Source organism: Neopelma chrysocephalum, unplaced genomic scaffold (assembly GCF_003984885.1).
Source record: "Neopelma chrysocephalum unplaced genomic scaffold, ASM398488v2 Primary Assembly neopelma1_274, whole genome shotgun sequence".
NCBI classification, from domain to species: domain Eukaryota; kingdom Metazoa; phylum Chordata; class Aves; order Passeriformes; family Pipridae; genus Neopelma; species Neopelma chrysocephalum.
Genome location: NW_020897936.1, coordinates 684855 through 703528, shown reverse-complemented (window position 1 = coordinate 703528; position 18674 = coordinate 684855). Strand labels below are relative to the sequence as shown.

Sequence of the window (18674 nt, the reverse complement as noted above, 5' to 3'; positions counted from 1 at the left end):
AGGAATTAAAAAATATCAGTTAAAGCAGAGAAGAGTACACAACATACACAACAAACATCACAGAAGCTTTCTCTCAATGGTTAAAAATTCCCATTTTAAACAATAACACTGGATGAAGTTTAAACAGAGATATCAAAAAAGATATCAAGCATCAAATGAACAGCAGAAACATTAACAACTGATGGCTTTTAGCTGATAGATAAGAGAAGGAAATTAGGAGAAAACCAATATTTCATAGTTATAGTTTATTTTGGAAAATGTAAACGTCACTAACCATGCATACAAGTTAAGACAATATTTTACAGTTCTTAAGTTTCTTCCTTTTTCCTTTGTTTCCTTTTCCTGTTGTTGCATAGGACATTATCACAATATATAATCTATGCAGTACAAAATACATAAAAAGTTACAGCAGAGCAAGAATAGATGAACATATAACTGTACAAGTGTAATACTTCAATGTAGTGACTTGGAGTTGAAAAGTGAGCCATGGAAGCATTCACGTGCTGCTGGTGAGGCTGTACAAGTGAGGGTGACAGCAGCAGCCTTACAGTTCCCCAAAGCTGGCAGAATGGATGTGAACACGTGCACACTCCTGGCACACGTTCTCTGTCACCCATCCAGGCCTGTGCTTGTGGAAAAGCACATGTGCTCCCACACACGTCCCCCAGAATGCACAACAGACACAAGCACTGCAGCTGTAACCAGAGATGAAACTCAACCACAAACCTCCAACAGGTTCAGCCTTTCCAGATGCAATGGTGTTTGGATCCAGAGATTTGGTTCAGACCCATCACTACCTACAATGAACTGGATCCCTGGTTTTGCTCTGTAGATATCCCTTCATTATTCAGCGTGTGGTACAGACACACTGCTGTGTATTTATGTATACACACATACTATACAATATACACACATATATGCATTTATATATATGTGCATATGCTTATATAAATCCATATATATAAATATATATATATTCACCTATACCAGTGAATGGGCTTTTGCATTCTATATTCTGGTTTATGGGATAAACAAGTATAATTTGGTTATTTTCTTCTGCCTAAGGCTTTAGCTTTATCCCCAAAGGAGTTACAAATACACAAGTTCATCAACCATTCACTGACACAGACTATATGTTAGCACCCAATGCACAAACACATGGTGTGACGGAGTAAAAGAGCACCTGCAAGTTGGTTTCTAGGCATTACCTGATGAAATTAGTAAATCAAATGACAATGAAAAAGCAAGATTTAAGCATGTAGAGTTGATTTTCCTTATTCTTCACAAACCATGTTCTCCAACACAACAATGCACTTCACAAAGTACAAATTCTGTAGCTCATGACAAAGACCTGGAGAAAGGCAGTTGTGAATGGGAAGAGCTACAAACAGGTGAGCTCCTCACACAGCCTTTAATACCCAGATGCATGAAACAAGGAAAGCATTGAATGTCTGCAGAGAGGGGACTGAGGTTTTCAAGGTGCACACAGGCTCTCACAGCTACAATTATTGCAAGGGTTAATGCAATAGAGAAGAGGATACATACAGGAATTAGATGTTAACCATCAAACAGAGGCTTCTGATGACTTGTCATAAATATATACCTTTGTGGTTATGTAAACAGACAGTATGCGTGTATTACAAAAGCAAGGAACAACTAATTTGCAGACATAAAAAATTCTCTCAGAATCTAGCTGCCAGGAGTATCCCAGGACTGCCTTCTAAGAAGCAGGATGGAAACTGAATTCATGTTGCCATTGGGCCTTTGCAGAGGATGAGGTTAATGGAAGGGGTGACTGAGTTTCTATCTCCAGGTGAGTGGTGGTAGTGAAATGATGATTTTAGCTTGCACCCATTTCCCGCAGCAAGGCAGTTCAGCTCAACTCTTCCAGCCGAAGCCAGAATTGTGGCTGGAGAAAAACAGACAAACTTTCAGGGCTTCCTTAATAATAATAATAAACCTGTTGTTACAGTCTGAAATTAAAATTAAAAACTCCACAATGGCAGTGCTGTCGTCTGTGAGGACTCACCTCAGCAGGTTGCTGGGGCAGCAGAGGAGGCAGGAGAGATGCACCCCCCTCCAGACACAGGACTGGGAAGAAACTGCCCCTTGCCAGGGCAGGACTGCCTGAGTGTGACTGTGTGTTGCTGTGCCAGGACTGGTTTAGATTACACCACTGGGGCAAACAACAAGGGCAAAAACCCTGAGGTTAGTTTGGATAAGCACCCAGATTTCAAAACACAATTTGAGCTGCTTTGACTTCTTCTACCTGCAAAACTCAGGAGGAACCATCATGAGAATGGAGCCTAATGACCTTGCTGGTCATTAGCCATTTCTAGCAGATGTTGGAAAACAACAAACACTCTTTTTTCATATGAAAATATTATGAGAAGTTCTGTTCACATTCAGTTTTGGAAACTACTAGTGGTTTGGAATTCATAATTTATCCTAAAACTATCATGTATTAAACATCTAATGGCGTTCTTTCAAACTCTAGCTGGGATTTAAAAACACGGTAAATTGACTGTCACCCTAACACACACTGAGGAATTTACAACAAAGAGGTAAAAAGAAAAGTTTTAACGACCAATTTCAGAGAATTTCCTGAAAGTGTAGCTGTGTTGGCTACATACAGTCCCATACTCTTCTCATTAAATGAAAAGACTGAACTGGAAATTTGACTTTGAACCAATTTATATTTTCCTGCTTAAACTTGGAGAATTAGTAGTAATATCTATGAGGAATATATGTAAAATGTTAGTTTACTGTTTGAGTTAAAGATTGCATTGTTCTATGTCCCTTAGAAAGGGTTGTTCCATAATCTTTATGTCCTACAATCTCAGCACAAATAAAGCCTGGTGCAAATATTCCTTCTTCAGGCAATTATTAAACCAACTTGTTTGGAATGCATCTGCTGAATTATTGAGCCCTAAATAAATGGACTGGAGCGGTTCCTCCTTTCCTGAAGATTAAATGATGCTCTTGTTGGAAAAGATGATGTTATAACAAACTGAACTTGGAACACGAAGCCTGTCATTTTTGCTGATACTTCGTGCTCCTTTTGGTTTTGGTTGTTCCTCCTGCCCTCCATATCCCTGTATTAAGGTATAATGATAACGAGAAATGTGTTTATGACTTGTTTTGAAGTATGTGCACAAGACACAGCTGACCTGTAGAATTCCTTGAGCTAGATATCTTAAATGCCTCTTTACTAACTACAGCACAAGAGCTCTTTTAGCAGTCACAGAAATGATTGGAATGTGAATTCCTGTTACCTGAATTGTATCAAGTTGTTAAAATTGTGTATCTCAGCAGATGAGATTTTAAAAAAACATAAAAGAACAGAGGAAATCTGTAGAGGCAAACAGATCTGGCTTTCCACTAAGTCACAGAGGTTTGGCAACCCATCATATGAACTCAACAATACTTGTCATCTTGCAAAAAACCCTAGCAATCCTCTTTTTCTGTGAAATGAAGCAGTAGAATTATGCCTTGCACGACTTCCAATCCAAAAGGGGAAGTTGTGATTTTCCAAGAGGTGAAATCTGGAGAAAATGAACGTGAAAAAATACTGAAATATTTGCACTTTGTCCTTAAGTATTTATCTATACAACTAATAGAATGTGTAGTATCAGGAATAATGTAAATATTATGGAAGTACCTATGAAACTACTTGGAAACCTACATTAGCCTCTCACAGTTAACACACAGTACAACAAAACCTTGCAAAATTGGATCAATGCAAAGCAGCAAGTAAGATACAGGTTCATTTGGAATCTGGGAGCGTTCACTTAACATCAAATGACAGGTTTGGCATCGAGAGCTTCTTTTCACCATGCTACACTTAACTGCATTTATACCCTACAGTAAAAACAGGACCCCCTGAAATTCCAGAATCAAAAGGACCTGAAGTTATAATGTGCACTATCAGACCAGACAAACACGGAAAGTGTATTTGCTGCCAGTGAGGTCTTCAGTACATCACAATGCTCCTGGGCTTTTGCTATGTTTTCTACCACATAAAACATAAACATCCACCTTCTTCTGCTCTATCTAGTGTCAAATATTTGAAAGTTATTGAAAAGTAGCCAATATTCCCTTTCTGTTATCAAGCAGTTATTCAGAAATAAGAGCACCTTGCTTTATGCTGGTATGTGTATTTTTGAGAAACCTGTAGTAGTGCTGAGCTATACTCACTTTAATTTAAAACTTAATGCATATTTTACTTTTCCAGTCAGAAGATACCTTATGATTTTCACTTCCTTTCATCAGCAACCACAATTTTGATGCAACAGAATACAGAAACTATGTCTTAGCCAATTTGTCTTTCTAAGACACAGCTGTACAGCAGGTAAGTACCTTGATAACAGTTTTGGTGGGCGTTGGTTCAGTAATGCTATTTCCACAATTCATTAAAAAAAAAGAGAGAAAGAAATAAAGGAAATTGTTCAAGTCAGTGTGGTTTGATTTGAATATTCTGTTGGTCCCATACTGAGCAGGCAGTGCAGACAGCTGAACAACTTGGAGAGTGTGACGACAGAAAGCCTCCGAGACTCCAGGCCACCTTGCAAGAAAATGTTACCCAGTGTAAATATGTTTCTTCGTGATTTAGGTTACTTACTTTTAAGGCATCTTGTTTAAATGATTTTCTCAGAATTTTATCTAGCATGAAACAAACCAACAAACAAGTTTATCCACCTCCCAGAGATTTTTGCAATAGAAAGTTGGTTTTGGAGCATCTTCAGCATGAAGTGAAAAGACGGCTTGCCATCAAAAGCAGAGGGCAGCTTGGAGAAAGACAAGACTTCTGTTTAGACACTCCCCAACATAGGTATATAACGAGGAAAACAAACAATGGAAGAGTCTGGTACTACATTCCAGTATTGGTTTGGTTTCTGTGTTGTTTGTTTGTTTGTTTTCCCAATGTGTGAAAGAACCTAACAAAATCTTCTGAGTGCAATTATATTTACAGAGTAAGGCCGTGGTTAGGGTGTGTCTTCATTGTAATTATTGTGTAACATAAATATCCATCCCTGAGAAAGGAGAAGGGGGACACAAATCCAACACAGTTCATTTGTAAGTGTATGTACGCTCATGTTGTGCAATCCCGTCTTATAAACTACTTTGACACCTGAGGTGAATTAAGTGGGGCTTTTTGCCTTTTTTTTTTATTTTTTTCTCATTTTCTTATAAAGAATAATGAAGAGGATCCATAAATGGTTGCAAAATATATGAAATATTGAGACAGCAGGAGTCACTAAGTGTAACATGTAAGTTTGTCCGTCCATGAGGTTAGAATAGCCACTGGTGTGGTCGGGTAAAGCAAATTTGACTAGAAATTGCAGTGGGAGGAAGCTATTTACTGATTTTTTTTTTTTAAAGAAGGGGGCGTAGGGGAGGGAAACAACAGTTTTCCGAAGGTGCGGCACACGATGCGAAGTCCCCCCGGCCGTCGGAGGCGCGGTGCCGCGGGCACCTACGGGGTGCTCTCCTACGGGGAGCTGGCGGGGCTCAGCGTGGGGCTGGAGGCGTCCGAGCGGCTGTGGTCACTGAGGGAGCCGGCCCTGGAGCCGCTGCCCGCCCGGCCCCGCAGCATTCCCGGCTGGAAGTTGGCGTGGCGCCGCGCGTGCTTCGTCAGGTGGTCGCTGCGCATGAAGCGCTTCTCGCACAGGGGGCAGCGGAACCGCTTCTCGCCCGTGTGGGTGCGGTGGTGCCGCGCCAGCTCGTCCGAGCGGGCGAACTTCTTCGTGCAGCCCGGCCAGCTGCACTCGAAGGGCCGCTCACCTGCGGGAGGCACACACGGCACGGTTAGAGCACAGCACGGACTCCGCCGGGCTTTGTACGCGCAGGGGAGGACAGAGAGGCTGGGGGCGAGGCGGAGCCGCTACCTGATGGGGAAGGTGATACCCTCTGCTGCTCTGGTATTCCAGCCCATCAAAAAGTACTGCCAATCCAGCTAGTGATATACCTTATTTGTAACTGCATCTTCAGGGACGCTGGGCTCCTGATCCTTTCATGGATATCACATTTCAAATCTCTTGTGCTCTGTTGGACTTAACTTCATTACTTGATAATATCTGTACTGAGCTTTATAGTATATTCACTTATTCCTCCAAGCTGTCCCTATGTGTCTGACTCAATGCTGAACTTCAGAAGGTGTGATGAAGTCTCCCTCTTCAGCTATTTAAAAACAATTTTGGTAAAAATGAAGATTGGCAATGTTGAGGCACTGGATTTGAGGCTCTCACCTTTTATTCTCCACAGCCACGCCTGTGTTTTCTGCATCTGCTACAAAGCACTGTGGTTTCTCATGTTCCCTGCCTTATGCCTCCCTCAGAAGGGAGGCAGGGAGCACTGTATTCCAGCCAGGTAAACGTGTCACGTTGAAGGGATCAGCTTCTGTCAGCAGCTCACCTGAACCCCCTGACCTGTGACACTGGTCAGACCCATGACCAGTGAGCCCAAAGGAGCCCTGACCTGGTGACCCGATGCAGTTGTGAGGCCTCAGCCATGGAAACCCCTCTCCCAGGACAGATGCTGTGCAGGAGCTCTGCACGTGGGCACTGGGGGAGATGTGCAGCCTGAGAAGCTCTGCACGTTGTTGTTGGGCAGATGGATATCTGGAATGTATTCCCAGCTTCACCACTGATGTGTTGCATAGCCTTGGGCACCTCACATGATCTGTTTCCATTCTTAGCTTCTCCATTTGATAAAAATGAAAACATTGAACCATGAAATGTGCTACTACTTCTGCATATTGCTTTGGTTCTTACTGTCACTGAGTCTGAACATCTCATGTTCCTTATTTGTTACTAATCAGAATATGTTATTCTTTTGTGAATACACAGAGAATTTTTCATAGTTATAATTTTAATAACTTCCTACTTGCACTAATCCTAATGTTTCTAATTCTGAATAGCCGGTTCAAGAGGCCTAGAGAGCTATATAAATTCTGTGGCAAAATAAGAAAGAAAAGTTCTCCCCACGCTACACTAAATGGGAAATAAAGAAAGAAACTAGCCTTCTGGAGAAATTCAATACACCTTAATCAAAACAGAGAGCAAAACTGACCCCAGCAAGCCTTCAATCTAAGCAGCCAATACTCTGCTTTAAATTCACACATTTGGCTGTAACAATTATCTCCAGGATCTACTTAGGGTGCTCCTGCTCAGAAGAAGAGTTTTATAGGTTCCTCTTCTCTCTGTTCTTGATGCCTCCAAGTTACTTCAGCCAAATCTCAAAAAGTGTCTCAATGAACAGATAAGGAAGTCTTTTTTTAAATAGGATTTTGTTCAAGAATCTAGAGAAAGCAAGTGTTCCTGATATTTCATTGATTATTTAGCAGAAAGATCAAGTCTCATTAGACCAGCTGTTCTTAAGCACCTTTGGTGGATTTCATTCCCCCTCCAAGTACACCGTATAATGCAATGGTGTATCTGTGCAGGACCCACAAGATCTGCAGATGGAGAACCACGAGCACCATCTCTAGTGATCTGCAAAAGGCAACAAAGACAAACACAACTGCTTTCAGTTGGCTTCCCCTGAACTAAAGCCTAAGAAACCTAGGGCTCCACAAATGGCTTTAAGAATACAACCACAACCAACTGGTTTTGAAGGATATGGTCTTTGTTGCTTAAAATAACCTGTGCAAACCCATTCAACGTCCTCCTTAGCCTTCTCCTGCCTGCCAGCTGTTAGGGAGTGACCTCTCCCTCTGCTGATAGAAATGAGAAACAAATATATTTTGGCTGTTTTTCATATATCTTTTCTTAGATATGCTCCTGCCTGTGGTGGGACATGCCAGTCATCCCTGTTGTGAAACCAGATTCACCAGTCTTCTCCCTGTGTTTTGGTCATACAACAGATAAAATTCTGTGAGGACTCTGGAACCTCTGGGAAGGGCAGTGAGACATGGTCTGAGAGGTGGAGGTGGATCTGCCCTGCAAAACTGGAGTTTCTCATCCCTCAGCTATGCCATCATTTTTTGGTAAGGCACTGGCTTTTGGATGTTTCTGTTGCCTGAGTCCATTTTCTCTGTGTTTATTTGCATTACAAATGGTGTCAGCAAATGTTCTTCCCTTGAAGAACTGTCCCATGAAATGACTGCTTGCAGACAAGAAAGGCAAAAGTTTTCATGCAGTGTTTTGCTTCTGCTGTTGAGAACATCATGAAGCACAAACAAAATGGTACCTTTTTTTCTTAGTAATTTGCATGGCATCAGCTGCTCTTGTCTATGATTCTATCATTGGGGAGCCAGCAGTAGGGACAACATTCCAGTTCCTCATGAGAGAGATGTTCTGAAGCAGGGTTGTGTAAGACCTGTGTTATCCAGCACTAACAGTCAGGTGATGAAGGTATTGCACAACTTATCTCCCCTCTCCCCACTGCACATCAGATGTGGATGGGAACATTCAGGTTCCTACTCACCCTCTGATTTGATATTAATGATGGTGGTGAGGATTTGGGTGCTGAGCCAAAAAATGCTGTCGGTCTTCCACTACATTTCTACTGTCCTCTGTCCTCCTCCTTCCTAGGGACTATTTTTTCCCCTCAGTCCTCTCTAGTCTTGCTTTGATATCTTCTTGGTAGTTGTCTTTAAGTTTCTTGGTCAAGTGGTTTTCTACTAACAGCTGGCATCACTCTAGTAGTGGTGATAGCTCTCTAGAGTGTTTCCCAGCTTTGTTGAGGTTTAGCAATTCCTCTTCAAAGAAAAACTGTATTGTGAGGAAATGCTGGATGCCTTGTGTCAAGATATGAGAGTCATTATTGTTCATAAAAAATGAATACACAGTCTGGAACAAAGTTGCTGTGGGGTATTAATTAAGACAACCAAGTTGCTGCTCCAAAACCACATGTGGAAATTCACAACCTGTCATCGTTCTCATCTCTCAAAAGAAGGGATGTGGTTTTCTGTGCAGGTAAGTTATATAAATGTCCTTTTACCAGCAGTAAAGCAATCAACAGAATGAGAGATTATATGACTTGATTGCCTAATCTCATTAAGGAACAGGCAGCCACAGTACAAGGTTCTTGCATAAGCAGCAGCCCATGGACATGTTGTGCTCAACAAAGAGCTCTCACCATTAAAATGGCTGCACACAACACAATAAGGGTTCATTCAGCTCCACTTAGGCAATGCCCAAGTCAGAATTTTACCTTTGTACCCCGAGTGCAGAATGTGATCTTACAGATTAATGCAGAAATGTTATCAAATATCTTAGATGTGGCAGGAAACAAATTAATCATGTGAATGTGAATGTTGAGAGTGTTAATGCTGTGCCTTGGCAGCAGCAGTATCTTTGTGCATTATGAGCCTTACTAGCAAGTCTCAAAGAGTGTTAAGTCTCCAAAAGGTAAAGATGTTTGAAAAAAAAAGAGCCAAAAAGCAACTCAGGCTTCTTTACTCTTTGGAGAGGCAGGTGAGAGATGCCTTTAAGGCACTGGAATATTGTAAGGAAGGAATATTGTAAATTATTCTTTCACAATTTTAAATAGGTTTGGATTTCCATGTTCCAAATCCCACTAAACAGTAACCTTTCTAGCTCCTCTGCCAGAGCACGTGACACCACATAACTTGTGTTTAGAGCTACACAAGCTGATGGGAAGACATCACATTTGAAAATTGAACTCAGCTGATCTTAACTGAAAATTACACAAGCAAGAACATTTTTGGCTTTTTCTCGAACTCCACCCAGTCCAAAAAAAAAAAAGAAGTGTGTAAAGCTGCATTAAGAAACTTGCAGTGCTCGGTGAGTGAAAGTACGTGAGCTGTGCAGGTGCACTGAGTTCTGAATTCATTCCAGAGGCACAGACCTGGCTGCTCGTGCTGCTCATATTGTCTGGCACAGCTGACTGCCAAGGGAAACATGGAATTGCCTGGGCTATAGAAACAGAATTAAAAAAAGGCACCTCTCTCCTCTCTTCCTGGAAGGGATTCAGAAGCATCTAGAGCCAGCCTGTTCTTTATAAAGGCCCTTTCTATTATTCTGTATTTGTCAATCATTATATATATTGAGGCAACTACATGTAGATATGAGAAACAAAAACTACAGAGACTGTGGAACCAGATCTGATGTCTACTGAGCTTGACTGGTACTGTACTTTTAGTGCACATGTAGTTTTAAGGACTCCTGTCCTATGTAGTGACACTGCTGTACAGACCTGGAGTGATCTCCTTCCTTCCTGCTTCACCAATTCACCTCTATGATATCCAGCATTTGAGTGTCATTTAAAAACAGACACCAAGTACTGTGTAGGCCTGAGCATACTTTAAAAATAACCTGCTACTGACTGAAATGCCCAAGCAGTTTGAGACAACTGTGACCCCAGCCATTTTCTGAACTACAATGCAAGGATTAGGCAATGATGTCTGAACAGTGTGAAGTGTGATATCTGCTGCCCTACAGATCAATGTACTAGCAAGTCAAACCACGTACTGGGGGCTATTTTTTCCAATTTAACTCATGTAATAACCCTGCACATTATGTTAAGCTCTTCCAGCATATGCCAAGGACATGCAATAACAAAGAAATTTGTATACTGGGAATTCCACAAGTGCCTGCAAAACCAGAAACAGTAAGCCAGAAACAATTTTCTGTGATCTTTAATCTGTTCTGCTGCTTCACAGAACAACATTGTATGTTGTTATAAAAACAGACTAGAAACCTGAACGTGCCACTGTGTGCTATTCTTATATTTCTACATTTTCATATATGTAATTAAGAGTATATTTGGAAACACAGATCAGCAGGCTGGGTGGGGAGGATGAGGGCCAGACAGTTAAATAGAGATGTGACAGAAGCAGCCTTCCTCCAGGAGAGGAAATGCTATCCTGGGAAAGAACATTCAGCCAAGCAGACTATGCTTCTTGAGAGTGGATGTTATTGGGAAAAAAAAAAAAAAAGAGAAAAGGTCATCATTCAATAGCACTGATACATATTTCTGAATATTTTAGTTTCTGTTATTCTCTTTGTTTATAAAGAAACCTGTTTGCATGGCCAAAAACCTTCTCGGTGCAAGAGAGAGTAATGCATAGCTTTGATGTGAGACAAATGGTGGTTTCTTTAGTAAGGATTTAAAAAAGGAACAAAAAATTCCAAAGCCTCACAATTCCTAATTCCTATAAAATGAAACTAGTTAGTTTTAAATTAATGATTTTGGGAGTGATATAACCAAGTAAGGCAAATGCAGGAGTATTTTACATCTGCTGTTGTGTCTGTACAACAGCTTTTGGGTATCTCGTTCACACCCATCTAACAGAGGTAGCAAATTCAGCAACATTAAGCTTCACTAGTCCCAGGGAAATTAGGATGTTTTAGTAATGGTCTCAGTGAAAAGAAAAGTTAGAGGGTGAATTTGACTGTCACTAGACACTGGAAACCCCAGATGGGAGTGTGGTATGAATGTCCCAATGCAATAAAAGCTCCAGTTGGAGTTCCCATGTTACCAGACCCCGGCACACACAAGGACCTGGGTTGCATTAGGACCTGCTGACAGAAGCAGGCAAGTTCTGCTAATTCCATTATCTGTCAGTGACCTTTTTTTAGGAACTGGAGTTCTCAGAATTCCAGCAGGGACAGAGCCAGGCATATACAACCTCACTTCAAAGTGTGCACATCTTTATTTTGAGCTTAACAAATCCAGTCATTAAACTAATAAATTTTTGGATCATTGTTTTCTATGTGCATAGGAAACTACTCCCAAGCAGGAGCTGCAACAGCTACCACAGTATCCACTATTTAAATGCTTGGTTTATTTTCTGTACCTTAACATTTTCATTGACTTATTTAGACATGTGTGAATATTTCTTGAAAGAGGAATTTCCATGTGTGGCAAGTTTACATTTTAAGTGAATCTGTGTTACTGTTTGCTCTGGAAGTCCTGTATTGCTCCACGTGGGAGCACAGCTCACAGCATGTGACTTATCTGTTAAACCACAGCTGACTGGAACACCTCAAACAGCAAATGCTGAGCACACATGTTCAGGTACTATAATAAAAATGGCTGCAAAGCAGAGAAATGTCAGTAGTGAAAAATTCCTCGCCAGTCAGATCTGCCCCAAAACCAAAATAGCTCCTCTCCTCTGTTCCATGCAGATATCTGGTCCTCTTACAAATACTACCACTCACTCTCACCAGAATGGAAACAATCCTTTTTTTCTTTTTTAAACAGATTACATTCTATCAGTTATATTCTAGGCTTTTATTTCAAACTTGTTCAATAATGGCTGAAAACTCAGTTTACACTAATTTTAACAACTGCATTTTTATCAGCCACATTTGCTTCTCTTTTGTCAAAGCAGAATCATTCTAACATAATCCGTTGTCTAAAATACACATTCCATGGCTTTACTGAATATCTTTTTAAACAGGGATGCCCAGGCTGAACTGCTCTGTGTGAGGTTCTATAGCTTGGCATTTTTTAAATATCCATGTTTTTTATTCTGCATCTTTGCACAGTGAATTAAGAATCATCTGAAATTTGAACCTGTTAGCTTTACCAAGGCATTTTCTGCCTACCATGGTAGCTCCTGATTGACTCCTGCTTGGTTCTTGCTTTCTCTCTGCTGCAGGGCACCACTGTGTGTTCAGTAAATTAAAGCCCTGTGTTCCACTCCCAACCCAAACCTAGGTCTGGACCACTTCACACACTCAGTAAGTAGCTGGAAGTTATGTTCCAGGATCTGGAAAATAAATCTTACAGCAAATTGGCTTTAAAATGAAACGGGCATAAATTTAATAAAAAGAAATATTGCTACATCCTTTGCTAAGGTTTTGAATGAAAGAGTGAAATAAAGGTTAAAACTATGTGGATAACTTTTTTCATGCTCATTTGAAAAATTAAAAAAACTTTGAACTGCAGAAGAATTCAGCAAACAAAGAAGCCCACAGTAATTTTATTTTTAGTTGACCAAAATGTTTTACTTCTTTTGGCATGTTTTTTTATAACACTATTTTAATTCCTTTAGCTTTGGGGACAGTTTTCAAGGCAATGATGACGTTAATCTGAACTGAAGTAATGAAACACACTAGCACAATTTTTCTGAAATCAAAAAAGTCAGTCTAAACTGTTTTCTGACTACTTGTCAGGGAACAACTGTTCACCAGAAAGTGTAGTTTCTATAGTTCCTGCTAGTAAAGAAATGCAAAGTTTTTAATATTCTTCATTAACGTTTCTTGGCAGCTTTCCCTCCATGAAGATTAAATGCCTCACATTTTTATTAAGTGACTAACTGGAGATCTGATCTTTTAAGGGAACAATTTCATTTGTGTTTTCAACTTCCACTGAACTCCCTGTGTTTATAAGCACAAGGGAATTCCAAAGACAACCAACAAGGGGCTAAACAGCCACGGGTAAGGACCATGAAAGTCTGTCCTCTACTTCACAGAGAAATCTTGGAATAGATTTTTAGATCTATGCTGAAAATGTGACTATGCCCTCTGGCATTGCAGTAGGACCCAGGGAGTCTGAGGTGATTCCCTACAACATGTTAAGGACAAGAAACATTTTCCAGTGTTATGCTAAGCTGCTTTTATTTCCTTGGACTTTTGTCCTCCTGAGTAATTTTGCAAATTGTTGGTGAGTGATGCAGCCCTTCAAAGCACTGTCTGTTTTGAGTTCTCCCAGCAGTACTAAAATGCACTAACGTGCCATGTACTGCCATGGCAAAGAAGCAACCAACCCAAAGTCCATGCCAGAAAGACCAAGCATATTTTCAAAACATGTATTTTTATGATCTTCTCTGCACTGGTATCAAGTGTTAAGAGTTCCACGGATACACAGTTCATTCTGTTTGGTTTTCTTCTTTCTAGCTGGGTTTACACCATAGTCTTTCTCTGCTAGAGAGAACTTCAAAACACAGGTAATCCTGCTGGGCAATTGAGAAATTAAATTCTTTCTCATCAATTGAAGATCATAAAAAAGTCACTAAAATCCTGTTAGGATTTCCAGTTTGAAATTCATATCTGTATCTGCAGACCTGAGCACTGAGAGTCTGATGCTCCTTTGTGTTACTGCACTCTTGTACTCAGAGACATAATGTTTGTCCTCACTAATACTGGACTTGCCCTGTGCAGTTTGTCCCTTCCTGCTTTTACAAGTTTATGGTTTAGCTCTTCTCCCTTCCTTACACACCCCCCCCCCATCTTGTGTGTTCCTTTCTCTTTGAAACCATAGAAAATCAGCTGCTCTAGGCCAGGGGTTTGTGAAGCTCTGAAGTCATAAACTACATCAAAACAGAGCTGGCTGGGTGGGTGGGTGGGTGGGGTAAGTGGGTGTGTTAAATATGCTCAAGAGTTTTTGTCTTGAAGCTCAACCAGATAAAAAATCATGAAGGTGAGTTTAGCCTTCAAGATTCCTTCCTTTTATGATGGGGCCTGGATATATGGACACAAATCTTTGAAATACATCCTCTCTCTAGGAGTAACAGGAGGATTTAAAGCTACTTTAGCAAAGAGGCTGAATTAACTGAATTGATCCAAAGGCACTTTTATAACTTTCTGCATAATTAATTAACCTAGTCACGTGCTCACCACTTTGGCATGCATGTGTGCATCTCATGGCTCCATGAGACACATCAGTAGAATCCAGTGCAGTAGAAAAGCCAGCAGAAAGACAACTGTGAAGCTCAAGGCTGAGAAAGGGAGAGCAAGCACACAGAGATCTGTGTAATGTCTAAAACACCCCTATGGCTTAGGGATTCCTCATCATTCTTCTAACCAAGGGTCACAGGCTGCCTGGAGCTGCTGGCAAAATGATGGGAGTTCACTTAGTGAAGGGAGGTGAGGGCATCCTTGGTTTTGCTGCCCTCCCCAGCCTCCCATCACAACACTGCTGGGAGCCACGATGGGATGGTGAAGAAGCAATGTTCTTGTTGGTATCTAAAGCACTGAAATTTAGCAGAACAGCTCCAAATTCTTAGTTACTGATCATATCCAAATGCAGTAATAGCAGGTCCTTTTGGCTGTCAGTTCTCCTTGGTACTGTGGGTGTTCAGGTTAGCCATGTAAGGTAAGGAAGAGATGCACACATAGGTTTTCTCCTCACAGAAGTATCTCATTACCCACATCTCCCAGGGCAGGTAAAGTTTTCTTTGCATGACTAGAAAAAGCAATGCACAACTTCATGACAGCAACTGCATTACTGCTGTTACTGCATTACAACTTCCAGATGGCCTTGTCAAAGTCAACAAAAATAGTATTTCTCTTGACCCTTTTCTGTCATATTTGCTGTAGTTTTCCTATGTGACTGCACTAATAGCAAGTACACTTCAAAAGCACTACAGCAATACCTCTTAGTCTGTAAAGCTGTGAATAACCAAAACTTGAGTTGTCTCTTACAAAGGTAAATGGTAATTTGTACAATTGTATGAGATGGTGTTTACAATGTATCCAATTTCAAAGATAAGGTAGAAGTCTCCTTATAGTTCTATATGGATTTATCATTGTTATCTAATGCTGCTCTTTGGAGATTCTTGTCTTAAGTCTGAAGCCCAAAGTTCACTACTTTACTCTCTTTCCCAAAAGTTCTGACACAGGACCAAAATGGGGACCCCCATACAAGAAAAGAGAGACATGTGAGCCATTACATACCCATGAGGCTGGAAACCTCCCCTGCCTGGCAGGGACAACTTCTACATCTAGGGGAGTGTGCAGGCTGGAATGGTCCCTGTCTGCCCCACAGGGATAACTCCTATCGATCCTGCTTCCATTAAGTGCAGTGCCTTTGTTTACATGGATTTTTGCCACATCCTGTTATAAAAGCAGCATTTTTTCACTCTCTTGCTGGAACCTATGGGTAAATAATGCTCTTTTACTGAATACCAATGACAGGCCTAACTTAAAAATGAAAGGCAACAGCCTCAGTATCAAAGAGCTTATGCTCTAAAACAATACAAACTAAACGTTGGGTTTTTGTCAGAGTTAAGCACCTGCAACTGCTGTATGTAATTTCTGCTCAGTAAGCCTAAAACTCTTCCTGGGTCTCGTTATCTCAGAGGCATTAAATCCTAGACCAGTTCTCAGTAAAACAGCTCAAATTCACTATTTAAAAGAGCAGCAACTTTCACTTGATTTTGTCTCTCCTGTGGCTTGTTCCAAGAATGGAGATCAATGGCTGACCCTTTGCCTTTGCACTTAAATTCCAGATAATTAAATTGTGTTCTGCTGAAATGATGAAGTGATGAATTCTGGGGAGAGGAAGATGCGTCTTGGCTTTGTGTCATTTGCAAACCACACTGAAGTATCACACTTTGCAAAGAGGGGAACTCTGAGGCTTAGTACAGTAGCCCTTTAATTACTGTATTTCTCCAGTTTGCTCTACTCACATCTATGAATGTAATAAAGAAAGATGATTATTAAAACATCTGTTGTGAATAGAAAATAAAAAACCACTGTAAATAGAACCTCTGAACACAGCTGGGTATTACTGAACAACAAAACTAAAAGATGGGGGAATTTTTTCCATTGGTCAATTATACTTTTAAACAAATATACTTGAAAAGAACACTGGAGTTGAAACACCAAAAAATCTATGTGCTAATCAGCAAATCTGACCCATTGCATCATCCCAGCAAAGGAATTTCTGCCTAGAATTCTTGCCTTGAGCCAAAACCTTGTTGTTTAAGGGGCTCTTTTCATTCCTTACATACGAAGGTTGTCTTCAGCATAGGCCAGAGAAGTCTGGCCTCTTAAAACATAACAGAGACTGACATCCATGAAGGTATGTGGGGATTTTTTTCTTTTTCTGTCACGTTGGAGAGCCAATTCAAACCTTTTAAAGTGGCAAAAGACAAGAGGAGGGTTCTCCAAATGTATATAATAATAAGCACAGTGTTTTTATCAAATGAGTCCAGTTAAAACTTGCAAGTAATAATGTGGACCTTGATGAGTATATTTGCTGGACTGAGGTCTGTTTAGCCATCTGCAGTCTCATGTTCCTCCTGTTGCAACACGCTAACATGCTGATTTGTTGTCTGCTACAAGCTGATGGTTTCGGCTGCAGCACTCACCCTCTGTTAGAGCAAATAAGGTGATTAATGACAATGTTATGCAGACAGCAACTGAAGCCAAGAAAACAAACTCCCCAGACTTGATTCTTCCTCCTCCAGGAGAAAAAACATCTTACTTATAGCTGAAACAATGGACCCAAAGGCATCTACAGGGAACGTGTAGTTAAGGTACCAACAGAAACACAAGGTTTCCATTACAAACTGCTGTCTGGATCTTTCCTGCGCTACCTCAGAATTGCTCTGCAAACTCAGAACAGCTCCAGATCGGACATCTGAGTGTCAGCAGCTCCATGGGAGCTCTAGAGCAGTATCCTCCTTGGCAACCTGGCCTTCTTCAGCCCACTCCTTACAGTGGAAAAAAAGGTTACAGGCTCAGTGTAGGAGAGTTCCCCCTCTTCTCCCAGTCTGTGCTACCTCTTTGTGAAACTCGGGGTTATGTCCCAGCAGAGCTCACGGGCTGCCAAACTGTCAGTCCCATGGTGTGGTCATCACACAGAGAAATTAGACATGTAGCACAATGAACCAGTTGGTCAAATGGCAGAAAACAAAAATGCCACGTGGTGATTTCCTAAAGTCGTAACTTTTTTTGGCGATTCTCTTGTGAACAATCTCCACAGATAACTGTGCTCCTTTCTTCATCAATTTGATGACCTTTCTTCCCTCAGCTTTCAGTGTGGGACACAGGTTACTCCTTGCTTGTCTAAAAATGCACAGGTCTTCTCTCTCTGAAAATACTGTTACCTAGTCCTTGCTGGAAAATTTAGTTAGCTTACTTGGATGGTCTGAAATTTAAATCTATCTGAGTTCTAATTGCTGTGGGAGACAGGAACTTAAAAATTAGATCAAACCTAAAAACTTGAATCTGAACATGCTTGTATTGCAACAATGTTTGAAATCAAACTGAAACGTCATAAACCATCCCTGTCTGTACCATGACCCCAGAAACAATCTCTGTAGATGTTTAGGCTGCTTTCAATCAAAGTTGACCTCACAAATTATTTTTTGTGGTGGCTTTCAGAAACTTTGCATGGTAATGCTCCTGATCTCTGGTTCAATTGTAATGTTTTAAGTGGGAGAGCAATGAAATAGGTAATGACAAATTATATTAATCTGGTGTGAACTGTGGATGAATTCATGCTGAAATCATGCCACTTTGGCTCTGTGAGTTCTGCCCCAGCACTTGTGTGAATAACTGCAAAGGAGGAACCATGACCCCATGAATCAGTTTTTTCTGTTGACATATCAACGATTCCTTTATTATTCTATTCTACTAAAAACAGAACAGTGCTTGTAAAAGCAAAGCCTATCAAATTAATGAAAGGTTGTCCCGCTATGCAAAATAACAGACTAAGGGATTATTCATCTAAATGGAGACCTGTACTTTATTTATCTGAATTCTGGAAGATGTTGAATGTCATCTGCCTCCAACTGAAGTGCACATACTTTAGTCCTTGCGGGTAAGTTATGACATTTTATGTGCACAGCATCTCCCAGGATTTGGGGACAGGATGAGATTTCACTTTGCTAGAAGCCAAGCAAATAGAAGTTAGTAAAGTTGTCTTTGGCTCTAACTGTGAAATGTCTCTTTGTGAACTTTTGAACTGTTTAATCAACAACCTCACAGTAACACAGCGTGCATGAAACATGGAACTTCAGCATTTATAAG

General features: G+C 40.7%; 1 protein-coding gene across 1 annotated transcript in view; it reads right to left on the bottom strand.

Annotated features, from left to right (window-relative positions):
* Nucleotides 1-228: 228 nt before the first annotated feature.
* KLF13 (Kruppel like factor 13) overlaps nucleotides 229-18674 on the bottom strand; it is a 33434-nt gene continuing 14988 nt past the window's right edge. The window contains exon 2 of the mRNA XM_027704425.1: nucleotides 229-5784. Within this exon, the coding sequence (XP_027560226.1) occupies nucleotides 5492-5784 (293 nt within the window). The 3' untranslated portion in view covers nucleotides 229-5491. The remainder of the gene's footprint in view (nucleotides 5785-18674) is intronic.